Source organism: Mirounga angustirostris, unplaced genomic scaffold, assembly GCF_029215605.1.
Source record: "Mirounga angustirostris isolate CCGP_5_RB_7025 unplaced genomic scaffold, mMirAng1.0.hap1 SCAF_12, whole genome shotgun sequence".
Taxonomy (NCBI): Eukaryota; Metazoa; Chordata; class Mammalia; order Carnivora; family Phocidae; genus Mirounga; species Mirounga angustirostris.
In genome coordinates, this window is record NW_026991720.1 from 89,762,432 (window position 1) to 89,789,404 (window position 26,973).

Here is a 26,973-nt window from a genome sequence, read left to right on the forward strand (position 1 = left end):
CATTGAAAATTAGAACCCAAATTTAGGCCATCGTTTGGTTCAAAACTTGAAAATAGATATACACTTTATTATATGCTTAATTCTGAACATGAATCAGGGAACCAAGCAGTGTAGCCAAAGAGCACAAATGATCAGTGAAAATTGAAGCAATACTTTTTTCATGTATTGGACCAGCTATACATTTTTTTTTCATGTACTGAGTAATCCTAATTATTATGTGATATAACCAAAGAGAATCACTCCTTTTATTTATTCAGGAGGAAGAATTCTTAGATTTTGTCAGTTGGATAACTTCTTATTAGATAACTTCCTACGCTGAGGTTCTGTGATTCTTTACAGGCCAGCAAAGATTTTTTCATGATACTAGCACTCCCATCCCCTGGGGGATGGGTGCTCTGTTGGGGGGGGGGGGTGACCAGAAATTAAAATTGCCATCTTCATAGGTCATAATATAGCTACCATATAGCAAATACTTATGAATGTTCCAGGTACTATGCTAAGCTATTTATATATGCTATTTTATTCTGTATTACCACCCTATGAAGGAGGGTTTTATTGTGGTCTCTTTATTTTGCAGATAGGGCAACTGAAAGTAAAATTGGTTAAACTACTCTCCTCAGGTCAGATAGCTAGTAATTGTAACACTTGATTATTGCTCTCAGGGTTTTAGTTTACAGCAGTTTAAATTTGAGAATAGAATACTGTTGAATAATGGAATGACCACTGGAAGTAAAGACAAAAGCTTAATTTTGTCTCTGCCACTCACTTGCTAGGTGACCTTGGACAAGTTAATTGGCCTCTCTGAACCTAGGTGTCTTATCTGTGAAATGTCAGTTAGAAGGCATTCCTCCTCCTAGGAAGTTCCAAGAATCAAACAGGATAATAAATGTGAAAATGCATTATAGACTGCTAAATGCCTGGGGTTGTAAGGACAGTGGAGGGGGAGGAGATGGAAGGGAGACTGTCTCCTAACTCTTAAGCTTTATTTGAAGTTGGCTTGAGAACAATGGGAATAATTGGACTTTTCCATTTATGTTATAATTATTACAGTACATAATTATTACATTCCTAAGGTTGTTGATTCAAAATTCAGTTTAAATTTTGTATCTTTATATGGTGAATGTCCAGAATAGTTCATTTACTGTTCTGGTTAGCCTGTTATCATAAACTATACAAAATTTATCAGGATTCAAATAAAGTTCAAAACATGTTTACCGTCTGTTACAGGGAAGCTGATTTTTCTCTCTGTATCTCGGAAGTACCTGAAAGGGGTTTGTAATCAGTCTTAAATTTATTGGCAGTACTAAGGTATTGTACAGATAATTGTCTTAATCCTAACATTAAATAAATCATTTAAGGCAATGTTACTGTTCCTTTATGACAGAAAAATTAAGTCTTTTGGTCATACAACTAATAAATGGCAGAGCTGAGATTTGAAGCCAAGTATGTCAGATTCCAAAGCTCTTTCCTGGGGCGCCTGGGTGGCTCAGTTGGTTAAGCGTCTGCCTTTGGCTCGGGTCATGATCCCAGGGTCCTGGGATTGAGCTTCAGCATTGGGCTCCCTGCTCAGCACAGAACCTGCTTCTCCCTCTCCAGCTCCCCCTGCTTGTGTTCTCTCTATTGCACTCTGTCTCTCTCTCAGATAAATAAAATTAAAAACAAAAAACAAAGCTCTTTCCCTCATACAGATCATGTCTTTCAGTGTCACTAAAAACCTGTCTTGTTATTTTTAAGTAAAACAGTGTGGAATTTAGGAAGGTCAGTGGATACAGTGGATATAGAACTCAGATGTCGGGCACCTGGGCGGCTTAGTCTCTTGAGGGTCCGACTCTTGGTTTCGGCTCAGGTCATGGTTGTGGGATCCGATCCCTGCATTAGGCTCTGCACTCGGCAGTGAGTCTGCTGAAGATTCTCTCTCCCTCTGCCCCTCCCCCTAGTCGCATGCACGTGTGTGTGCACTCTCAAATAAATCTTATAAAAAGAAGAACTGAGTTGTATTTCCATATGCCTTAATGAACAAATAGAAAATGAAATTTAAAAATCTGTGCCATTTTCAGTTATGTCAAAGAACGTCAGGTGTCTAGGAATGAAATAGTACTGTGTAGAAAATGCTGGTTATTTTGTACTTTCTTGGAGGTTTAAAACACCAGATTTTTTGTTTTTTTTTTAATACACTGTTTTTGGTCAGTATTAAGCAATTTACTGTTCATATCAATTTGCTTTTATTATAGTCGATGCTGATGTAACAGTGATAGGTTCTGGTCCTGGAGGATATGTTGCTGCTATCAAAGCTGCCCAGCTGGGCTTCAAGGTAAGGTTTAGACCAAACTAGGTTTGATACAGTTTTACTTGGGAAGAGTTGACCGTATTCACAAAATACTTCCCGCATTAATGGTAATAGTAAATTTTTGGTTATTCTATAAATTGTATATAGGCTGAGATGAATGAAGAATGTTACTCAGTTGCGGTGCTCTCATGAAATAGTGAAGTCCATTATTCCCTCCTTCCCCCAATACTTTGTACATTTGGCTTCTAATTCCACTTTGGAAGCTACGGTAATAGGACTATGAGCATGTGTTTGATAATGTTAAACAAACAAAAATGTCTCAGCATAATTCACTTTTGAGTTAGCCTGCATTTAGCATTATTTCTGAAATGATACATTTTAAAGGACTCTCTGTTTCATTCTCAGAAACACAGCTTCAGTAACTTGTTCTGTAGAAGAATTAAGACAGATGTGGGAATTTTAGTGAACTGAGACATATATCCAGTTAAATGATGTTTTCTTTGGTTGTAGACAGTCTGCGTTGAGAAAAATGAAACACTTGGGGGAACGTGCTTGAATGTTGGTTGCATTCCTTCTAAGGTGAGCATGTGTTTTGTACAGTGCAGTGGTGTTTTTCATTAGCCACCGATTAGAAGGATGTATTAGGACTAGAACATGAGGCTAGTAGAGTTATTAGCTATGATTGATTAAAACCATGTTTTCCTCGGTAAAGCTTAAACGGTGCTGTACCAGTCTGCCATACATTCCTGAAATTGCTTCTTAGAATACCCAGCCTTTCCATTCAAACAGGCTCTGATGTTCCATTTTTTTTTCTTCTGCTTTCCTTTACCAGTGAAACAGATAACAGGTAGTAAATTCTTCCCTTAGGTGTTTTATGTATGTAGACATGACTGCCTTTTTCACCTGCCACCCTGAAGAGTATACTTATTCCTTTGATTTTAAAGAAAGTAAAGGTGTTTTGTTTTTCATTCCTGCTGGTTGAACGTTTTTTATGTCATTATTATTTGGCTCAGGTTAATAAGAACAGAAACTGAATTGTTGTAGTCCTTTGTATTATTCCATGTAGAGAATGTCATTTCTTAAGTGCTTTTTGATTGTATATAGTCTTATTATCAACACTGATGATTTTATCTATTTAGGCTTTATTAAATAACTCTCATTATTACCATATGGCCCATGGAAAAGATTTTGCATCTAGGGGAATTGAAAGTAAGTATACTTTTCATATGTAGCAGTTTACCAGCCATGTTTGACTTGACTCTTTTGGCTACAGCCTTATGTATGTCTGAGTGTGTAACATATTTTACTGAGTAAAGAGTAAAAGAAGATCTTAAAAATGTAGAGAGATTTACTTAGGAGGGCTTAAATCCAGATTTTTACTGTGACGTCTTATGTTCCTTTGACAACTTTGGCGTGAAGTCTGCTGTATGTGTGTGAAGAGTCAGTTTTAATTTCCCTGAAACCTGGAGATATTGGGGTGGGGAGCTGGCCCTGGATTCCTGAGTGCTATGGGCAGAGAAGGAAGGAAGGTTAGTAGGTAGGTAGGTTGGTCTACCTAAGTTGGTAGGGGGAAGAACAAAGAAGGGGTGGGGTGCAGCACAGTGTAAAAGGAGGCCATTCCATTTTAAGTTTGTGTATCTTGTATCCTACCATTCTTTTTGGGCGGTTTTCATTTCATCCTTTCTCTTCAGTTGTTGACAGATACATCCAGAAGGGTTGGGGTTCTAGGGAGAGCTTAAACATACCAGAGGGCGGGGAGGGGTAATAGTTTTTCCTTCATTTGTTTGTAGCAGTAGGCTTCTGAAAGAATGGGCTGGAGTACGCAGTCCAGTGGGTATAGATGTGAACACTAAAGCAAATAGATCAAAGTAGATGAAAGGTAGAGTGAACACGTACTTTCCTTACTCAGGAAAGAAGAGACGGGGTTAGTCAAGAGAACCTGCATGGTAGGCAAAGCTTCCTATTGTAGCCCTTTGGCCCCAGGTCAGTCCAATCTCTCAGGGTCTCTGTTTCCTCATCTCTGAGATATGTGTTGCTTGCATGAGCTGATTGCTGAGATATCCCTTTTCTGAAGTTGTGTTGAGTCTTATTATACTGTTGCTTCAGAGTTCTGAGTTAAATGAGTGATTAAATCCAGTTTATTAAATTCTTTTATATTAAGTTTTTATATTTAAAGTTTTCAGATGATTATTTTTGTTAGTTTTTGTTTCATGAAACAGTGTTCTTTTTACTTAAAATTTCAGGTGTTTTACTTTGCCATTTCTATTTAAATCTCATCCAGACCTATCATCATAAGGTGTTTGGAGAATATGTTGCCACAGTGGGATATAATGTCTATTTTGGACTGAATTTTTCCCAAAGGTGGACTTTTTACAGTGTTTGAAAGGTTCTGTTTATTGAGGTATGATGCTGTTGGCCTTTTTGCCAACTACGATTATTGTATCAGTTACTAAGAAGTTTTAATACTGCCTTTTATACAGTTCTGTAAGCATTAGGCTGAAATTTTCCAGACCTTGATTAGTGAAAAATAGCCTCTTGCTTCAAGAATTTAGCTAAGGACTAAAGATTTCTTTAACAAACCACAGTGTCTGAAGTTCGCTTGAATTTGGAGAAGATGATGGAGCAGAAGAGTACAGCAGTAAAAGCTTTAACTGGTGGAATTGCCCACTTATTCAAACAGAATAAGGTCAGTGATTTAACGTGCAGACGTCTGCTTTATTTTACATACACATTAAACATTATGCTGATAGAGCGATTCTGTTAGAACTTGGCTGCTGGGGTTTTTTTGTTTTGTTTTGGTTTTGGGTTTTGTTTGTTTTGTTTTGTTTTGTTTTTTTCCTGGGGGTATTTATTTAATTAAAAATTGTATGCTAACCTGAAATAGATTTCTCTGACATACAGAACTTTTTGCTGCTCCATGCGTAGCCTTACTAAGTAAGGAAGCATTTTGTATTGGATGTGTTATTTAATAGAGTACTTTTTTCCTATTAATCATGTTTTTTTAAATCACGAAAATCATTTCAAACTTTGTAAATCTATAAACATTATTTTATAAAGGTTGTCCACGTAAATGGTTATGGAAAGATAACTGGCAAAAATCAGGTCACTGCTACGAAAGCTGACGGCAGCACTCAAGTTATTGATACAAAGAACATTCTTATAGCTACAGGCTCAGAAGTTACTCCTTTTCCTGGAATCACGGTATGCTTTTTACAACTGGTACAATCTCCCTTCAAAAAGACCTTTTATAAACTACTTTATTCAGGCTATTTATGAACTTTGAGAAATTTCTAACTGAAATACTATATGTTGACAGTCATTCAGCTTTGGGAAGCTGACTGTCTTTATTCTGCAGTGATTTTGACCAGAAATAGAACACTTCATATTAAGATGAACTTGAATCCATGATGAAGTTAAAACTGACCATTTTGTTTTAAAATGCCAAATGATGGAAGTTTTAAGTGAGCATTTTTAATGGGATTTAATAAAATTGAGTGTATGGATAGAAGTCATAGATACCTCAAAACAAATAAATGTCTTAGTATTTTTTGTGAGGTCAGTTTATAAAACAGTAGGTTTTTCCAAATAATTTTGATTTTATATATTTTATTACAGATTGATGAAGATACAATAGTGTCATCTACAGGTGCTTTATCCTTAAAAAAAGTTCCAGAAAAGATGGTTGTCATTGGTGCAGGAGTAATAGGTGTAGAGTTGGTAAGTAATGCTTTTTCTTCTCTTATTGCCTTCACAGAGTTGCAAGGGACTTCGTGGTCCCCTGTTTGATTCTTTGTACAGCCTTGCAAGCAGAGCAACATGGAATTTTGCTTAAACACTTGAGTCATAAAGAGTTTTCAAGACAATTTATTTATGTAATCATTGGTCATTAGGACATTCTCTTTTATTTTGAAATCTGCTTCCCTGTATCTGCCACCTTTCTGGTTCCCTAGAACTGAATTGACTTTTTAAAAGTCTGATAGCCCTGCAGATACTCAAATCTGACGGCCCGTCAGTCCTTCAGAAGATAGTTCTCATTCTGAACAAACTGCATTTTAGATAAAACTTCTGTGGCTCTTCCCTCTCTCTCCATCCTCATCTTGATCCCTGTTATGTTTTGTCAGACTGCTTGCAACTCTCTGACTACCTTGCCATTTTATGCTTTCTGCCTACCGTGTTCTCCTTTCCTGTCCATCAGGCGACTTTCCTGTATTACCAGTGACCTCTCCATTTTTTTTTTCAAAAAAGATTTTATTTTATTTTATTTTTTGAAGATTTTATTTATTTGACAGAGAGAGACACAGCGAGAGAGGGAACACAAGCAGGGGGAGTTGGCAGAGGGAGAAGCAGGCTTCCTGCGGAGCAGGGAGCCCGATGTGGGGCTCGATCCCAGGACCCTGGGATCATGACCTGAGCCGAAGGCAGCCGCCCAACTGACTGAACCACCCAGGCGCCCCTCAAAAAAGATTTTATTTATTTTATTTGCGAGAGAGAAAGAGCAGTTGGGGGGATGGAGAGGGACAGGCAGACTGCACTGGGCACGGAGCCCGATGTGGGGCTCGATCTCAGAACCCTGAGATCTTGACATGAGCTGAAATCAGGAGTCAGATGCCCAACCGACTGAGCCACCCAGGTGCCCTAGTCCCTAGGTCCCTCTATGTTTTTGCTCCCTCCATTTCCTGTCTTGACTACTTTCCTGATCTGCTTAGATTCCATAGTCCATCACTGTAGCTGCTCTTCTTGAGTCCCTTACCTCCTTGGCCATCATCATACCTGCTTGACAAAACTGTAGTCCTGATTAAATTTAGCTGTCTACTCTCTCTCTCTCTTTTTTTTTTTAAGATTGTATTTATTTGCGAGAGAGAATGAGAGACAGAGAGCCTGAGAGGGAGGAGGGTCAGAGGGAGAAGCAGACTCCCTGCCGAGCAGGGAGCCCGATGTGGGACTCGATCCCGGGACTCCAGGATCATGACCTGAGCCGAAGGCAGTCGCTTAACCAACTGAGCCACCCAGGCGCCCTCTCTCTCTCTTTTTTTAAATGAAGTATAGTTGACATAATAGTGTTATATTAGTTTCAGGTATACAGCATGGTGATTCCATAACTCTATATATTATGCTGTGCTCACCACAAATGTGGCTGCCATCTGTCACTATGTAACACTGTTAAAATACTATTGACTATATTATTTCCTATGCTGTACCATTTATCCCCATGACTTACTCATTTTGTAACTGGAAGCCTCTACCTCCCACTCCCTTTGACCCATTTTGCCAATTCTCCCACTCCCCTCCCCTCTGGCAACCACCAGTTTATTCTGTATATTTACAGGTCTGTTTCTGCTTTTTTTGTTCAGTTGTTTGTTTGTTTTGTTTTTTTTAGATTCCACATATAAGTGAAGTCATATGGTATTTGTCTCTGTCTGACTTACTTCACTTAGCATAATACCCTCTATGTCCATCCATGTTGTTACAGATCGGAAAAATCCATTCTTTTTTATGGCTGAATAATATTCCATTGTGTATAAAAGTACATCTTCATTTATCAGAGGACACTTGGGTTGCTTCCATATCTAGGCTATTGTGCTGCATTAAAACGTAGGGGTGCATATATGTATCTTTTCGAATTAGTGTTTTCCTTTTCTTTGGGTAAATACTCAGTAGCAGCTTACTGGATCGTATGGTATTTCTGTTTTTAATTTTTTTAGGAACCTCCAAACTGTCTTCCACAGTGGCTGCACCAATTTGCATTCCCATCAGCAGTGCATGAGGGTTCCTTTTTCTCCACATCTTTGCTCACACTTAATATTTCTCACTTTTCAATACCCATTCTGATAGGTGTAAGGTGGTATCTCATTGTGGTTTTGATTTGCATTTTCCTGATGGCTAGTAATGTTGAGCATCTTTCATGTGTCTGTTGGCCATCTGTACGTCTTTGGAAAAGTGTCTGTTCAGGTCCTCTGTCTGATTTTTAACTGGATTATTTGTATTTTTGATGTTGAGTTGTATATGTTCTTTATATATTTTGGATATTAATTCCTTATAGGATATATCATTTGTAAATTTCTTCCTCCATTCAGTAAGTTGCCTTTTTGTTTTTTCATGGTTTCCTTTGCTGTGCAAAAGCTTTTTTATCTTGGTGTAGTCCCAGTTTATTTTTGTTTTTGTTTCCTTTGTCTGAGGAGACAAATCTAGAAAAATGTTGCTAACACTTAATGTCAGAGAGATTACTAGCTATGTTTTCTACTAGGAATTTTATGGTTTCCAGTCTTACATTAGTTCTTTAGTCTATTTTGAGTTTATTTTTATGTGCAGCGTAAGAAAGTGCTCCAGTTTGATTCTTTGGTGTGTGGCTTTCCAGTTTTCCCAACACTATTGAAGAGATTGTCTTTTCCCCATTGCATATTCTTGCTTCCTTTATCATAGATTAATTGACCACATAAACATAGGTTTATTTCTGGGCTTTCTAGTTTGTCCCATTGATCTGTGTCTCTTCTGTGCCATTAATTTACTTTTTTGATTATTACAGTTTTGTAGTATATCTTGAAATCTGTAGTATATCTTGAGGATTATGTTACCTCAACCTTTATTTCTATTTCTCAAGATTGTTTTGGCTATTATGGGTCTTTTTTGGTTCCACACAAATTTTAGGATTATTTGTTTTAGTTCTGTGAAAATTACTGTTGGTATTTTGATAGGGATTGATTGCATTCAGTCTGTGGATTGCTTTGGGGAGTAAGGACATTTTAACAATATTAATTCTTCTGGTCCATAAGCATGGTATGTCTTTCATCAGTGTTTTAAAATTTTCAGAGTATAGGTCTTTTACCTCCTTGGTTAAGTTTATTCCTAGGTATTTTATTCTTTTTGGTGCAATTGTGAATGGAATTGTTTTCTGAATTTCTCTTTCTGCCACTTTGTTATTAGTGTATAGAAATGCAACCAATTTGTGTATATTGATTTTTGTATACTGCAACTTCACTGAATCCTTTTATCACTTCTGATAACTTCTTGGTGGAGTCTAGGGTTTTCTTTGTGTAATGTCATGTCATCTGCAAATAGTGACGGTTTTACTTCTTATCAATTTGGATGCCTTTTATTTCTTGTCTGATTTCTGTGGCTGGGATTTCCAGTGCTGTGTTGAATGAAGTGGTGAGATGGGACATCCTTGTCTTATTCCAGTCTTAGTGGAAAAGCTCTCCGTTTTTTACCCTTGAGTATGATGTTATCTGTGGGTTTGTCATATATGACCTTTATTATGTTGAGGTATGTTCCCTCTAAACTTACTTTGTTGAGAGTTTTCATCATGAACAGATGTTGAATTTTGTCAGATGTTTTTTCTACATCTATTGAGATGATCATATGATTTTTATCCTTCATTTTGTTATTGTGGTGTATTGATTGATTAGGATATCGAACCATCCCCAGAATAAATCTGATTTCATCATGGTGAATCATTCTTCTAATGTATTGTTGAATTTGGTTGCAAGCATTTGTTTTGGATTTTTGCATCTGTGTTCATAGGGATGTTGTCCTGTAGTTTTCTTTTTTTTTCCTAAGTGTCTTTGTCTGGTTTGGTTATCAGAGTAATGCTGGTCTTGTAGAATGTATTTGGAAGCTTTCCTCCTATTCTGTTTTTTTTGGAATAGCTTGATAGTTTGGATAGGCTTTAACTCTTTTTTAAATGTTCCGTACAATTTACCTGTAACTCCATCTGGTCCTGGACTTTTGTTTGTTGGGAGATTTTTGTTTTGTCTTTGATTTTTGGAGGAAGAACAGTTTATTTCATACCTCAACCTGAGAGTATATTGCCTAGTTTCTGAAGCTTCCTTTTGATTACAGATTCAGTTTTGTTACTAGTAATTGGTCTCTTCAGGTGTTCTGTTTCTTCCTGATTTAGTTTTGGAAGATTGTACGTTTCTAGGAATTTAATGGTTTCTTCTGTGTTGTCCAATTTGTTGGCATGTAATTTTTCGTTGTAGTCTCTTATAATCCTTTGTAATTCTGTGTGTTGGTTTTTACATCTCTTTAATTTCTCATTTCATTTATTTGGGCCCTCACTTTTTTTCTTGATGAGTCTGGCTAAAGGTTTGTCAATTTCATTTATCTTTTCAAAGAAAGCTCTTAGTTTCATTGATTTTTATTATTTTTTAGTCTCATTTATTTCTGCTCTGAGTTTTTTCCTTCTTTTTACAAACTTTGGGCTTTGCTTTTTTTTTTTCCTAGTTTCTTTTGTAAGGTTGGATTGTTTGAGATTATTCTTGTTTTTTGGTTGTATTGCTATCAATTTCCATCTTAGAACTGCTTCCTCTTTGTGCCAAAGCTTTTGGACCATTGTGTTTTAGTTTTTACTTGTCTCCATGTATTTTTTTAATTTTCTTTTTGCTTTCTTTGTTGAGCCATTGGTTGGTTGTTGGTTTTTTTTTTTTTTTTTTTTTTTTTTAAGATTTTATTTATTTGAGAGCGAGAGAGAGAGATTGAGCACAAGCAGGGGATAGGGGCAGAGTGGAGACAGAGAAGCAGACTCCCTTCTGAGCAGGGAGTCCAACACAGGGCTCGATCCCAGGACCCTGTGATCATGACCTGAGCCAAAGGCAGACACTTAACCGACTGAGCCACCCAAGTGCCCCGAAATGCTTTTTTTTTTTTTTTTTATTTGACAGAGAGAGAGACAGCGAGAGAGGGAACACAAGCAGGGGGAGCAAGAGAGGGAGAAGCAGGCTTCCCGCGGAGCGGGGAGCCCGATGCGGGGCTTGATCCCAGGGCCCTGAGATCATGACCTGAGCTGAAGGCAGATGCTTAACGACTGAGCCACCCAGGTGCCCTGCCCCGAAATACTTTTAAATTTGGTGAGACCTGTTTTGTGGCCTAACATGTGATCTGTCCTGGAGAATGTTCCATGTGCACTTGAAAAGAATGTATTTTGTTGTTTTGGGATCAGATGTTCTATATATATCTGTTAGGTTCATCTAGTTCAGTGTCTTGTTCAAAGACACGATTTTCTTACTGATTTTCTCCATTGAGAAAGTTGGCTATCCCCTACTGTTAGTGTCAGTTTCTCCCTTTATGTCTGTTAATATTTGTTTTATGTATTTAGGTCCTCCACTGTTGGGTGCATAGATATTTACAATTGTTATATCCTCTTGCTGGATTGATCCCTTTATCATTATGCAATGCCGTTGTCTCTTGTTACAGTCTTTTTTCTTTTTTCTTTTTTTTTTAAGATTTTATTTATTTGACAGAGAGAGAGACAGCCAGAGAGGGAACACAAGCAGGGGGAGCAGGAGAGGGAGAAGCAGGCTTCCCGCAGAGCAGGGAGCCCGATGCGGGGCTCAATCCCAGGACCCTGGGATCATGACCTGAGCTGAAGGCAGCTGCCTAACGACTGAGCCACCCAGGCACCCCTATTTTTACTTTTTGAACGGGAAAAGCGATTTAATCATTTCCAGTGATTTTTGTAAGTAAAGAAATTCCTAACTATTGTACGGTCACTTCATATTTAACATTGTATGAATATTAAAAGCAAACAATTAAATGAGAAAATGTACAGTACAATGGAAATAGCTTGTTACTCAACACATACAGTAGATCTCAAAAACAAAGACAACACACTCAACCAGGGAGCTTAAAATAGCAAATCAAAACCCAAAGAACTAGAAGGAAAAAAAAAAATCCTTCAAAAAGACAACTGTTTCACCTTCCTAGGGCAGTGCTTTACAATGTGAGAAACACTGATACCTTCCAGCTCCTACAGGTCATGTCTTCTACATACAGCAGTAAGAGCTCTGGCTGGATTTGCCAAAAAACAGTTCCATGCCCAGAACTCTGTATCAGACAGGATCCTTTTTTTTTTTTTAACCAAAATACTTTCTACAAAATTCCAAACCAAAAGGTACTGCTTAAGGCATCTTTTTTTTAATATAACATTTCTCTCTTCTACAGTCTAGTTTAAAGTCTATTCTGTCTAATGTTAAGTTTTGATACCCCGGCTTTTTTTTTGGCTTCTGTTTGCATGGAATATCGTTTTCCATCCTTTCCCTTTCAGTCTACAGGTGTCTTTAGGTCTGAAATGAGTCTGTTGTAGGCCGCAGATAGATGGGTGTTGTTTTTTTGTCCATTCCATCAGCCTATATTTTTTGTTGGAGTATTTAGACTACGCTTAAAGTAATTATTGATAGCTATATACTTAGTGCCTTTTTGTTCATTGTTTCCTCATTGTTTTTGTAGTTTTTCTCTGTTCCTTTCTTTTGCTCTTTTTCCTTGTGATTGGTGACTTTAGTGTTGTGCTTGGCTTTTTCTCTTTATTTTTTGTGTATCAGTTATAGGTTTTTTTGTGTGGCTATCATGTGGTTCTATATAACATCCTATGTATATAGGAGTTTGTATTAAGTTGATGGTCACTTAAATTTGAACATCTAAAAGGACTTCGTTTATATTCCCCCATCTTCCATGTTTTATGTACTTGTTATTATATTTTACATTTTTTAATTGAGTCCCCTTAACTTTTTTTTTTTTAATTTGTAATTGTACTCATTGAAGCGGGCTAGAGCTGGGGGTGCCTTGGCCTTGAGCTGATGTGGGCTAGGGGCCCAGGGCTCACTGAGGCGGCAGGCCATTTAGGGCACCTGGGCCCTGCTCCTGTCTGCGCTATCAAGGTGGAGAGGGAACGTCATCAATGGCACTTGTTAGCCTCTCCAGCTCTGGAGAGATTTCCAGCAGTTTCCCCTCCATTTAGCCTATGCTATAGGGTTAGTAAATGCGTTTTCTTCACTATATAGTCTTTTGGCTCTTTAAAGGATTGTGCTTTTTTGCTGTGCCCCAGGGTGGGCAAATCTGCTCGTAGCTCCTCAGTGCTGTCCCTCCCTCTTGCAGTTGGTAATGTTGGGGGTCATGTTCCCATTGTTACCATGTCTCAGGCTCTCCGCCTGTTCATGGTCCCGCTATCCTTGTACGGAAGCGTTCAGTCATTCCTCAGCTCTTCTAGAGGAATTGCTGTATATGGAGGTATAGATTCCATCTATCTGTGGGAGGTGAATTCAGGGTCTTCCTATGCTGCCATCTTGGACACTTCTGGGCTTTTATATCTAAGCACCTATTAGCATCTCTACTTACCTTTCTCACAGACGCTGAATTCAGTGAATTTGTGACTTAACCTTTTTCTCTCCCTCATCCCTCTCTCACCCCCAAATAAACAAAACCCAAACCCGTTTCTTTTGTAATATTTCTCATCTCAGTGTACCACCCTACATCTAGAGGCTTAAGCAGGAAGTTTGGGAATTGTACTTGACTTATGTCATGCCATCGTGCCTCCTGCTGAGTCCGACAGTGGGTCCTAACGTGATGCTACAAGACACACATCTCACGAATATGGCCTCCTTTTTACACGCATCTACTTAGATCCCAGTTCAGGCCAGTGTCATTTCTTACCCTAAGTCTCTGACTTTTTTCATCTTTTTCTAATCTAATCTCCCCAGAGTGGCTGAAGTCCTCTCCTATAACAAGAATGTAATCCTGTCCCTTCCCTGCTAAAAATCCTTCAATAACTAGTGGATAAATTCAAAATCTTCAATGTTGTTGAAAGGCCAGCATGATGTGGCCCTGGCTCAAATCTCCAGCCTCATTTCTAGCCCTTCTCCCTCTCAAACTACGTTCCAGGTACAGTGAAATACCAGTTTCCGAACAAGCTGCATTCTTTCTCTTATCTGTAGGCCTTCTGTTTGGAACATGCTTCCCTCTCCTAGTTGCTACTCTCAGAGCCTTCCCTGACAACCCTACATGCCCTTAGGTACTCTTGCTGAGTGTCCCATTGCACCTGTAACTTGCTACAGTATTTATCTCATTTTACTGATCTTTCTTGTTCACTTGTCTCTCTTTCATTAAATCATCCACTGCCTGAGGTCAGAGGTCATGGCTGTTTCATCGACTGTGCATCTTTAGCACATAGCACGGTGGCTGATACATAACAAGTAGTCACGTGTTAGCTTTTATTATTACTGCCGAGTAAACGTGTTAATACCTTTCAGAAGTCAGCTTAGAAGTTACTTTTTTAGCCCAGACTTCTTTTTTTCTGAGAAGGTACAAGTCTTTCTTTGAGTCTTGAGTATGATACGTCTGCATCTTTGTATCGCCTGTTAGTTAATAGTATATTGCATTTGTTTATGTCTGCCTTTCCTACAGGACCATAAGCTCCTTGAAGGCAAGGACTGAGTGTCATTCATATTCGAATTTCTGTTGCTTTCCTTAATGCTGCTTACACAGGGCTTGTAGATCCCGGATCGTTACTTTGTCGTCATCCTTCTGATCCTGGTCTCGTCTATCAGGATCACTTGGAAATGGTGTTCAGAACTAAGCATGATACTCTGGATAATTGAGAGAACTTGTTTTTGATATGTAATCTACTTCGTTTAATATAATTCCTTAGGATCAATTTAATTATTTTTTCTTCTTCAAAGCACGTATCGAGTTTATAGTCAGTTGAAAAATTCACATCTTTTGCTTGAGGAATTTTGAGTTTTTAAGCCTAAATTTAAATAAATAAACCTAAATAAAGGATTTTGAACCTTTATCCTTGCTTTAATCTGATGCTCACTTATACCTGTTATTCCATGCTTTTCCTTTGTCTTGATTCGGCCATCCTTACACTTAACTGCTTTTTCTTGCCATGTGTAATTCACAAATCTGGGAAGCATGTTAAACTAAGGCATGTGGCCTATCATCTGATCTTACCTAAATCGATTAATGAAACGGTCTCTGGTGTCCTTCACAGCAGTATGAAGTATTGAAAGCTATCTGACTCTACAGTCTTTAACCTGTTTATAAAATGTATTTGAATCTCCACTGATGTATCACATCTAAGGGATGTGAAATTTTCTTTTTTTTTTTTTGAAGACTTTGCTGATAATAAAAAGATCCTACATTATTGTCCAGTCCAGAAAAGATCAGTTTACATGACTTATTTGGAATACTTGTAGTATCTGATGATTACCAAACCAGCTGTTTAATCATCTCTTCACGTATTTAGCAGGGCTTGACCTCTGTTCCACGTTTCAAAATCAATTTTCCAGAATCTGTTCTTTTCACTTTTGAAAATTTTAGGCAATATATTTATTGTCTGTCTGGCACCATTTGACAGTTCCCTTATGCTAATTAAGTTCCCAGAATTCACTGACTGACAGTGTCTCTATCATCAAATTATGATCAGATTTGTTAGATTGGAGAGTTAACTTATCAAAAATGACTAGTTTTCTTATCTTGCTTAATATTTCCTCCATTCATTCCACTTTGAAAGTTGTTCTCATGGGTGGATAAAATGAGCAAGAAAAAGGAATAACATAGATTTACTTTCTTCTGTTGGTAAGTATAATAATAATAACCTGAAGCAATAATTCTCTTTCTTTCATTTCAGCACTTTTGCCTTAGGGTATTTTTATAAGCATTGGGTCATTTTAAACGTTTTAATATTTTAGGTGTCTCTTTCTATATTGAATGTTTTTACAAATGTCTTTTTAAAAATTTAAACTTATTAGGGGCGCCTGGGTGGCTCAGATGGTTAAGCATCTGCCTTCGGCTCAGGTCATGATCCCAGCGTCCTGGGATCGAGCCCCGCATCGGGCTCCCTGCTCAGCGGGGAGACTGCTTCTCTCTCTCCCTCTGCTCATGCTCTCTCTTTGTATCTCTGTGTCTCAAATGAATCAATAAAAAAATCTTTGGAAAAAAAAAAATTTAAACTTATTAGAGATAACTTACCAGGTAGTCATACTTCTCTCTTAAATTTCTCATAAAGATTATTCATGTGACTTTTTATTTTTTCATAGTTTACCTTTTTCCATTCCAGTTTAATGTAGTGCTTAAGAATATAGGTTTTAGAATCAGGTTTCAAATTTGAATTTCAGCTCTGCTTCTTAATGACTTATGTGCTTGTTGTTAAATGAATGAGCTTCTCTGAACTAGTTGATTCATCATAAAAGTCCCCATTTTAATAAGAGGAACTGCCTTATAGGACTATTGTTGAGATTTAGTAAGGTAATATAGATAAAACACTTAACCCAGTGTCTGGCAGCTAATAAGCTCTAACACAGTGCCTGACGTCTAATATCTGGTAGGTACTATTAGAGTTTTCCTATTTCTTAGGATTTTGAAATCCGTTTTCCTAAGAGGAAGGCATTTGTCCAGCTCTCTGTGTTCATTATTCCCTCCTTTGAATTCAAGATGATGCTTCTTACCATTTCCCACTTTCTTACTATTTCTTTTTGTTGTTGTTGAAAATGTCATGATTTTGTTCTTTTTTGTGGCTGAATAATATTCCTGTGTATGTATACCACATGTTCTTTTTTTATTCTTTTTTTTTGTTGAAGTATAGTTGAATATATTATTAGTTTCAGGCGTACAATGTTGACTTGATATACTCTTACTATTTATTACTTTGTAATTTAGGTTCAGAGGAGTGTATTTTTAACACCTTCATTGAGATGCAGTTCCTATATCCTTCATCCATTTAAATAAAGTGTACAGTCCAGTGATGTTTTTTTAGTATGTTCACAGAGTTGTGCAGTTGTCAGCACGATCCTCTTTCCAGAGCATTTTCGTCATCTCGGAAAGAAACCCCACGTCCACTGGCAGTGACTCTACATTCCTCCCTTCTCCCAGGCCCTGGAAACCACTAACCTACTTTCTGGGATGGTGGAATTGCCTATTTTGGACTTTTCACATACGCGGGATTCATACAATATGTGGCCTTTATGTCTCTGGCTTCTTCACTTGGCATCATATTCTCAGGGTTCACGTATGCTTCGTAACTCTTCAGGGCCAAATACTCCATTCTGTGGCTAGAGTACATTTTGTTTCTCCATTCATCCGTTGATGGACACTTGGCTGGTTTCCACTTTGGGACTCTTATGAACAACACTGCTGTGAACGTTTGTGTACAGGTTTCTGTCTGGACATCTGTTTTCTTTTCCCTTGTGTGTGAACCTAGGAGTGGAATTGTTGGGGCAAATGGTAGTTCTCCTTTTGAGGAGCTCTGTGTGTCCTCCCACGAGTAGCAGTGGTGCTTTGATTTGAGCCATTTTCACAGGTGTGTAGACGTAGCTCCTGGGTGTTTTAATTTGTGTTTCTCTAGTGACTTGTAATGTGGAGCATCTTCTTAATGTGCTTATTTTCCATCTCTGCATTGTCTTTTGTGACGTACCTCTTTAACTATTTTGTCTGATTTTTTATTGGATTTGCTATTTAATTTTGAGAGATCTTTGTGCAAAGGATATAAATCCTTTATCATAAAGATGTTTTGCAAGTATTTTTTTCGCCGTCTGTGGCTTCTCTGTCTCTATTCTTAATATTAGCTTTAGAAGAGAAGTTTTTAATTTTGATGTAGTCTCATTTTTTTTTTTTTTCTTTCATGGGTGTGCTTCTGGTGTTGTGTGACCCTAACCCAGGGTCACAAAGGTTCTTTCCTATGTTTTTGTCCGTAAGTTTTATAGTCTTGGGTTTTACAATAAGGTCCGTCATTCGTTTTGAGTTAATTTTTGCATAAGCTTGTGATTGGATTTTTAGTGTCACTGTATTGCCTTTAGTTAACTCCGCTCTCATTCCAAAAATTCTGGAAATTTTAAAAATGAATGCATAACCCTAATTGGAAAGGTAAACCTTTTATTTTAAATTACCAGATGATTTTAATACAAATTCTTGAAAAGGATATGTTCACTGTTTTTCATATTTTATTTAATGCTGTAAAATTATATTCATCTTACCTATCTCATAAATAGGCATCCAAACATTTTAATTGTTTAAAATATTGTTAAAAACCAGCATTCAGTTTAAATTTTAATTTGAATAAAAAAGTAAACATTTTATTTTCTGTTGAGAAAATAAAATATGAAGCCAGTTTAATATTTTACAAATACCAGTAATTAGTAGGAGTCCGAGGACCTTCTCCTTCTCCTTCAGGACCTTCTTTCCCCCTTGTTCCCCTCTTCCTGGACCAATTCCCGTGTAGCTCATTCCCTCTGGTTGTGCACATGTCAGTCCAGTGAAGCTTTCCCTGATGACCATGCTCTTTAAAATTACAGCCTTACTCCTTCCAGCAGTCCTGGTTCTGCTTCCTGATTTATTTTCCTCAGAGCACTTTACTGTCCTCTGTGTGAATTTTACTTAATCTGCCTCCTCTACCAGAATATAAGCTCCCTGGGGGCAGCATTTTGTTCGCTGATGTGTGTCTGGCATGTAGTAGGTGCTCAATAAATGTTGAAGGAATGAACAGATTAATATGTGAAATACATGAAATGTATTTATTTGCCAGGGTGTTCATTTTAAACTTTAGAGCTTCTGATAGGGACATACTAACAAAAGAGAGTATCTGACAAGAGATTATTTACGATGCTTCAGTAAAGATTTGCTCTAGAAACATCTGTTTTTATTTTTGTGATTTTTAAAAATTATCTACAGGGTTCAGTTTGGCAAAGACTTGGTGCAGATGTGACAGCAGTTGAGTTTTTAGGTCATGTTGGTGGAGTTGGAATTGATATGGAGATATCTAAGAACTTTCAACGCATCCTTCAAAAACAAGGATTTAAATTTAAATTGAATACAAAAGTTACTGGTGCTACCAAGAAGTCAGATGGAAAAATTGATGTTTCGTAAGTATGCTCCATTTGGTGTTGATATCATATCTTTATCTGTGTGCTTAAGGAAAACACTCCTTTTTTCAGAATCAGATTTAGGGCCATTTTATTGCTTAATGTAACTCCGTATTGCTTATTAAATTGGTCCAATGAAATTCATGATTAAGTTGATGCTAGGAAACTTAATCCACTGTTCTCACTCTAATGGGCTTTCTCATAGTGTACGTTCAGAAATACTTAAACTCTCAACGTTCAGTAAAACTCAGTATTTTTAGATATATCTGGGGAAATCAGTAATAATATTAGATTGCTTACTGTGTGCCTGGCACTTTGGAGCCATTACTTGATCTTTCTGACTCTAAGTCCTATGTTCTCACCCTGTGCTCTCCTACCTGTTTGTGTGCAGTTTGAACAATAGACCTCTAGAGGATTTGTACATGTTTTCGTTGCCTGACTCCGGTTTGTTAGAAGTGTCAGCAGCACTCGAGAAACATCTGGTCTTCCATTTCTCAGTCTCAGCTGTTTCTGTCGATGTGTGTTTAACAGTCACACACTGCTTGTCCTCTAGTGTTGAAGGTGCTTCTGGTGGGAAAGCCGAAGTTATCACGTGTGATGTACTCTTGGTTTGTATTGGACGACGACCCTTTACTCAGAACTTGGGACTGGAAGAGCTTGGAATCGAATTAGATCCTAGAGGTAGAATTCCAGTCAATACCAGATTCCAGACTAAAATTCCAAAGTAAGTTGGATAATTATTTGCATTTTCAAAAGTTTAAAAATTTATTTTAAAAATAAGACCTTTGTCATGCTTAAAAAATGCACTGGCTTTGGGGAAGAAGAGTAAACTCATATGTAAAAACAAAAATAATTGAATGTTTCCATTACCCAGAGACGAGACCCTGAACTCACAGATGTGTACTTCATATATTTTTTGGTTACTTAGTAACTAGAAACTTCTGTCACCATGGCCTAATGAAGAGGAGCAGATGTGGTGGCAGAAGCTGACTGTTCTTTGATCTCTGTGGCAGTATCTACGCGATCGGTGACGTGGTTGCCGGTCCAATGCTGGCTCATAAAGCAGAGGACGAAGGCATTATCTGTGTTGAAGGAATGGCCGGGGGCGCTGTGCACATTGACTACAACTGTGTACCGTCCGTGATCTACACACACCCGGAAGTTGCTTGGGTCGGCAAATCAGAAGAGCAGTTGAAAGAAGAGGTAATTCTGAATGTGGGGGTAGTTTTAATGCCATCGTGTGAATTGAGTTAATGACACTGGTGGTTGAGAATCCTTTTCTTATCGTATTAATGCATTTGGAGATTATGTAGAACATTATAGTTTATATATTTTTTCCTTTGTTGGTGGCATAGAGGAGATCATTCACTTGCCTGCCTTCAAACTAGTAATTCCAGAGCTCTTACATTTTTCTTTGAAATGTACCCAGATAGACTGACATTTGCATTTGCTTGTGCTTGTACCCAAAATGTATTTCATTAGCAGACAGTCAGTTCTGGTCTTGCCCTCAGTAGACTCCGAAGAATTGCCTTCTTGGGGTTTATTTTCTGAACCAGTGGTAGATGACTGCGCCAACAGGAATGCATTTTTTCAGAGTTTATGTAGGCTCTCATTTTCTGTCTCTCGCAGGGTATTGAGTACAAGGTTGGGAAATTCCCCTTTGCTGCTAACAGCAGAGCTAAGACAAATGCGGACACAGATGGCATGGTGAAGATTCTGGGACAGAAATCAACAGACAGGGTGTTGGGAGCACATATTCTAGGACCAGTGAGTATCCCCAAATCCCAAATCCCATTACGATTTCTGGAAAGCGCTGCTGTTTACATGCCGAGGTTATTAATTACCAGCAGCTTGTGTGCTGTTTCTGACAGCGACCGGCGACACTCTCACACTCTGGCCTGTCACATCATCTGCTTTCCGCACCGCAACTGACAGTATCCTCTTGAGACCTGCCCTGGGCCCCGGGCCCTGGGCCTGCTGAAAACTCGGCAGTGGCCCTTTTCCGCCTCGGGCTGTTAGGTACAAGGCCCCGCTAACTCTGGGCCTGTCTGCCTTCCTGACCTCATGTCTTCCCACCCTTCCCTTTCACTCGTTAATTCCCTGTCTCATGGGCCTTCTCTCAGTTTCCTAACAGGCCAGTGTTCCCATTTTAGAGCCTTTGTGCTTGTGGAACCCGTAGCTTGGAATGCTGTGCCTCCAGGTGTTTGCATGACTGGCTCCTGTGAGGTCTCAGCTCAGATGTTACCTCCTAAGAGAAGCCCTTCCTACCACTGACCCTGAAGTACACACTTCCCCTCGGAATCTGCTGTAATGATGATGATGAAACACTGGAGTCCTTAGTCTGTAATACATTTTTCTGTATACATGCAGTAACTTAATGTTCACAATTCTGGGGGGCAGGAGTTGCTCTGCCCATTTTTGAAGTGACTAAATGGAATGACTCACACAAAGTGAGTGCTCAGAGGGACTCCGCAGTAGGATTTGAATCCAGGCCAGCTGGCTCCAGAGCCTAAGCTCTTGTCTTCTGTGCCACCTTTCCTGTTAAGCTTTTCCTGACTGGAGGCAGTTAGTTAACTGCTCTAACAGCGAATCCTGTTAGCTTGTAGTTTTTGCCATGGGAAGAAAATGACTTCTTGGTCTGTTATTTAAAGGGTGCTGGTGAAATGGTGAATGAAGCCGCTCTCGCGCTGGAGTACGGAGCATCCTGTGAAGATATAGCCAGAGTCTGCCATGCGCATCCGGTAATTATCGACAGCATACAGAATTAATGGTTACCTCAGGTTTCTTCTCACCCACAAATATTTGGTTTCTAATTTTAAATTTCTTCCCTTACAGACCTTATCAGAAGCTTTTAGAGAAGCAAACCTGGCTGCATCATTCGGCAAATCAATCAACTTTTAAATTAGAAGATTATATTTTTCTGAAATTTCCTGGGAGCTTTTGTGGAGGTCACATTTCTGAACAGGAAATGCTCACAGCTCCAAGAATTTCTAGGACTGAATTATGAAACTTTTGGAAGGTTTTAATAGGTTCGGACAGAATGGAATAATCTCGTCTATTTTAAATAAATTTAATACTTTGTTTCAGTGCATTAATATTGCAGAAAAAAGCTACTTTTATAGTAGCATCCAGGAAAATTTTTCATGCAGTTTCTGAAAGATTCGACTTCACTAAATTTATGTTTCTTAGCTTTTATCTCTGCTATTGTAAAGTTGATTTACTTACATGGATGGAGCTGGCGTAGGTATGTGAGCCAGCTGTGTTTGAAGCAAGGTGATCAAGTTATTTTAAACTTGGTTTTCATATTGGAAACAGTCATTAGAATTAAGATTAAAATATGTATAAACCAAACTGATGTAAATACAACGATGATCTCTCACTTATTTAATCCCCAAATTCTTGCAGTTTAGAGGTAGAATTTATGTTTAAATTTTTAAGGACCCATTGAGGTCTACAGTTAACCAAATTAAGGAGGTGTATCTGTGAAATTCAAATATTAAATGAAGATGTAAATGTATTACAGCGGGGAATGAAAATACAGAAATAAACAGTCCTAAATATTCATGTACTGGTTGTTTTGAGTGGATGTCAAGATGGTCCTAGTTCTTTTATGACTACCTATAGTGTATATTCTTATTTCTGTTTATTATTCCTCTTCTAGGCCTGGATCTATCTTTTTACCACACTGGGGGACAACGTTAAGGCATTTAAAAGGTCATTACCCTTTCATCTGTTTTAGTATTACCAACTAACTGGAGCATACACTTTTGGAGACACAGCATATGGGAAAATTTAATCTGCTGTCTTTGGATTTCCAGTGTATCTGTGGCTGGGTAAATGACTATTTCTTTAAAGAGTGCTATAAAATCATATTTGTTGATTAATATTTATTTATTTATTTATTATTTTTTTTAAAAAGGTTTTATTTATTTATTTATTTGAGAGAGAATGAGATAGAGCATGAGAGAGGGGAGGGTCAGAGGGAGAAGCAGACTCCCTGCTGAGCAGGGAGCCCGATGCGGGACTCGATCCCGGGACTCCAGGATCATGACCTGAGCCGAAGGCAGTCGCTTAACCAACTGAGCCACCCAGGCGCCCTGTTGATTAATATTTAAAATGGCCAGCTCTTGGAACACTTCAGTAACAAAGTATTAAATGTTAAAATAGGCTTTTGCGTTTTTTAACTAAATTTAAGAATCAGATTTAGGATAGCATATTCTAAAAAGGAAAAACTTAAAGTACTAGAAATATGCAAACTAGATACTCACTTGATTGCAACTTCTTCTATGTCCAGTAGTCTTGGACTCTACTATAGTTATTATGAATGATCCATTGTAAAGACTCTGGATTTTCTTACCTACCTCTGAAAAATAGGGACTTTCTGTTTCAGTGGGCAGTTAACTTGGCTGAACCCCAACTGCATTGTCTTTGCTGGGGGGCAGCAGCTGAAACATCTACCCCGTTGTTTGAGCTCTACCTCGGCTGCGTTGCGTCTGTCCCGTGCGTGTGTAGTGCATAGCTCAGCCGGACACTGGGCAAATGATAGCAGAGTTGGGAGCCCCCCCCCCCCCCCATGTATTAGTTATTCCAGTTGCCCCTGACTCAGTCCTTCAATTCCTTAACCAGTAAAACTTGGCTTCCCCCCGATGTCATACTTGGCTGGGACCTGCCCTCAGGTGAAAAGCCATTAACAATGGAAGTTTCACCCAGTGCTGTTCTCTGTCAACTCCCCTCTCCAGGACCTTTACTTTAAAAAATATCTATTTTGTTCAGTTTGCAGTAGTTATTAGCAGGAGGGCTGGCCTGACATGTGCTACTTGGCCATTATTGGAAATGACCTCTGTGTTTTAAAATCTGAAATCCCGATATTCTGTGAAGTGCTAGCTTATTTAAACTCCAGACATGTCCCCTACTCTAGGGAAAAAAAAATAGTGAGAAATAGAGTTTAATATGAAGTCCTGGCTATAGAAACACACAAAATAGTTCTGTCTAGGTGGGAATGAAGTTGTGGGTATAAAACAGATTTAAATGTTTACTTATTTACTAAGTTCTTAGTATTTTCTTGGCTTGTGAAGGGTGGGAATTAGCTGTCCAGTTCCCTGAGCTGATGAAAATGAGTGATTTCAAAGTGACATCTTGAGTTGTTTAGCTAAAAAGGAGTGGGTACAGGTAAGGATTTCTATTTTAAGTGAAATACTTAAGATTAAGGGAAAAAAATTAGTTGCTGTAGCAGATGATGAGGTAAAACCAATTTGCTGGGCAGTAGGCTCTCTACCTAAATAAAAGTGACAAGTAATTGCCTTGAAGGAGAGGGAGGTTGCCTTATTGTTTATATTACATCTGTTTACATAACTTCGGTTCAGGCCCAGCTTCAAATGCAGCTGTGTTGTAGGTGTGGATGATGGTTCAGTGCTACACAGAACTTGTCTTGCTCTAATAGGAATTTGTGAAAAGACCACTTAGGCCTTGCTTGGCCTGTTCTCCAGCTCAGCTCTGAGGTTGACATGGGTTTGGCAGTTGGAATTCAACTGTTTTCTTTATCCTGTGGAATAAGTGATTGTTCTGTGATTGTTTTGGCCTCGCATACAGACTGTAGCAGAGAATCTTTTAGTTTGTGAAATCTAATAAAGTACAATGGAAACACTGAGAAGTTACAGCACTTTATACTGTGATTGGCACTGCTTAGTTGGCAGGAGCAGTGTTCCTAAACTCCGGCTGGATTTCATTTCAACCTCCCCCCTCCCCCCCACCACCCAGCATAGGGCCAGGATTGCTCACACTTAAAAGTCAGTTTACCCGCCTGATTTTCTAAAAATTGCTTTTTGTTCTCTTTCTCAGAGCAAGGAGTATTTAGAGGAGTTTTGGAGATTGGAGCAACTGAGCTGCCACTGAAATGGTGAAGGGGGTTCAGGCTGTATGACTTCCCCTCCCCTCTGCCTGGGCACCCCACTGGGAGGTGGTCCGGGGGGCAGATGTGTGGAGGATACTGACCTAGCAAAAAGATGATCGCTTGTTTATAGACAAAACAGAAATCAGGGTCCCGTGAAGGCAGTTTGTTTATAAAACCATTTTACATTGAAAAGATCCTAGCTTCAAGGGATTCACAAACACTGAATAAAAGTAAAATTTAAGAATTATCCTAGGGGCGCCTGGGTGGCTCAGTCGTTAAGCGTCTGCCTTCGGCTCAGGTCATGATCCTGGAGTCCTGGGATCGAGCCCCATATCGGGCTCTCTGCTCGGCGGGAAGCCTGCTTCTCCCTCTCCCACTCCCCCTGCTGTGTTCCCTCTCTAGCTGTGTCTCTGTCAAATAAATAAATAAAATCTTTAAAAAAAGAAAAAAAAAAGAATTATCCTAAATATAAATTTTTACAAAAGGACTGTACTTTATTTAACTCCGTACAAAATGTGGTGATTAAAAACATTAAATAGGTAAGGAGCTGTATTTTGAAGATCATGAAGTCAGTTTTTTAAATGGAGCTCTGTTACTTTGGTCACCTTGGCCACCTTCGAGCCCTTCCTCCTCCTCCTCCTCCGTTACAAGCAGGTGCTATAAACAGCAACTTTCTGGCTTATATCCTTTAGGAGCGAACGCACCTCTCCTTCCAGTCTTACTAATTCTTGAGCTTTATCTTCTAAATATTTTTGATTGTCCTCATATGTTCTTTCTAAATCTGTGGGAGATAAAAAAAAAAGTCTGAGCAAATTATACTAGGATCTCCATCTCCTACTGATCCTTTCTGCCTATAAGGCCCAAGACAAAGTGAACAGATTTTCAACCTTTTAAATAAACTCCACGGAGGTCTTAATTTTAAAATACCTTATGAAAGCACGAGCCTAAGACCCACCTTTCAGGAGTTGCAGCTTGCTGTTTGCTTGAGCCAGAAGTGTTTTTGCTTCATTTTGTAGCATTTCAGCTTTCCTTCTGGCATCTGCTGATTCTTCGGTTTTTTTGGCAATTAATTTTTCTACCTTCTTATACTTCTCATCAACTTCACCGTCCAGAGCCTGTAGTTCCAAGTAGAGAGGACACATGTAATCTCTGACACTAAGAGTGTCCTTGTGGCAAGCTCAGAAGGGTACTCGGGCGTTAAACCATTCGGTGTAAATAATAATTAAATATTCTGAAACAGTGGAATTAAATACAACACTGACATACGAGTTTTTTTTAAATGAAGGATTTGAAAGACATTTTGGGAGTTGTAGCAGGTCTCCAGGGCTAAGCCTTTATCTTTTCAGCACTTTTCTCTGGAGACGTCACAAGATAATTATACAGAGGTAAAAAAGTAGGTTTTCTGTAAAGTAAGTTTGCTGTGATCCAAACCTTTAGATATCAGAAAAGGCCCATTTGAAGAGCCAAACAGGAGGACCATCTGGATTGTGACTAGTGTAGGATGTGTAGAGATTTAAGGGAAGGAAGAAAAGAAAGAGGAGATGGTAGCATATGCAGGGATGGTGAGGAGATGAGAAATTGGTGTGGGTTTGACAAGGTGCTTCTTGCAGGTGCTTTCGAGAAACACTGCTCAAACAGTAGCCATTGATAGAGGGATTTCAAGGTCAGGGTCTTGTTCATCTTACTGTAATCAAATGATGTGTTTTTGGGAAAAAATGCTCTGTAAAAAGACTACTTGGGCGACGTATGCTCTCAGAACCACGAGAAAGAAAAAACCACAACAGAAAAAACGGACAGGGTAGTGCACTTTTCTTCCCGTTTTGTTCTCTTCCCCAACCAGAGGTGGAAGGAGGTCACCCTTCTGTAATGCCTAAAAGCTACATTAACCTCAAGGAAAAATCTTGACTAAATTTCCATTTATAACTCCCTACTGTTCATTTAACAGTTGACACATTCCCCTCAAAAGTGTAAAAAGGTTTCTTTGGAGATAAACATTTGCCCGCTGAACATATGTTTTAATGATTACGTGGCTTCTAGTGAAAAATTTGGGTTGTATGAGATTTTCTCTGCAAAACATAGTACCTTCCAGTGAGAAGGAAGGGGTGGTTAATTCAGAGTGAGTGTAGAAGATGTGAGATTTAGTTCCTGCTAGCGGTTCTGTGACAGACGCC

The 26,973-nt window shown here is 38.6% G+C and overlaps 2 protein-coding genes across 3 annotated transcripts in view; one reads left to right on the forward strand and one right to left on the reverse strand.

The window, feature by feature from the left end:
- DLD (dihydrolipoamide dehydrogenase) overlaps nt 1-22,480 on the forward strand; it is a 38,419-nt gene extending 15,939 nt beyond the window's left edge. For both annotated transcript variants that reach the window (XM_045864900.3, XM_064575425.1), the window contains 12 exons: nt 2,232-2,311; nt 2,798-2,866; nt 3,427-3,496; nt 4,873-4,973; nt 5,345-5,488; nt 5,903-6,004; nt 18,722-18,912; nt 19,466-19,636; nt 19,926-20,115; nt 20,542-20,679; nt 21,564-21,653; nt 21,748-22,480. In XM_045864900.3, coding sequence (XP_045720856.1) covers nt 2,232-2,311; nt 2,798-2,866; nt 3,427-3,496; nt 4,873-4,973; nt 5,345-5,488; nt 5,903-6,004; nt 18,722-18,912; nt 19,466-19,636; nt 19,926-20,115; nt 20,542-20,679; nt 21,564-21,653; nt 21,748-21,813 — 1,412 coding nt within the window. In that variant the 3' untranslated portion in view covers nt 21,814-22,480. The remainder of the gene's footprint in view (nt 1-2,231; nt 2,312-2,797; nt 2,867-3,426; nt 3,497-4,872; nt 4,974-5,344; nt 5,489-5,902; nt 6,005-18,721; nt 18,913-19,465; nt 19,637-19,925; nt 20,116-20,541; nt 20,680-21,563; nt 21,654-21,747) is intronic.
- A 2,791-nt stretch (nt 22,481-25,271) lies between these two features.
- Nucleotides 25,272-26,973, reverse strand: part of LAMB1 (laminin subunit beta 1) — a 69,932-nt gene continuing 68,230 nt past the window's right edge. Inside the window, exons 32-33 of the mRNA XM_045864898.3 lie at nt 25,758-25,917; nt 25,272-25,583 (exon numbers count right to left, since the gene is read on the reverse strand). Of these exons, the coding sequence (XP_045720854.1) occupies nt 25,447-25,583; nt 25,758-25,917 (297 nt within the window). The 3' untranslated portion in view covers nt 25,272-25,446. The remainder of the gene's footprint in view (nt 25,584-25,757; nt 25,918-26,973) is intronic.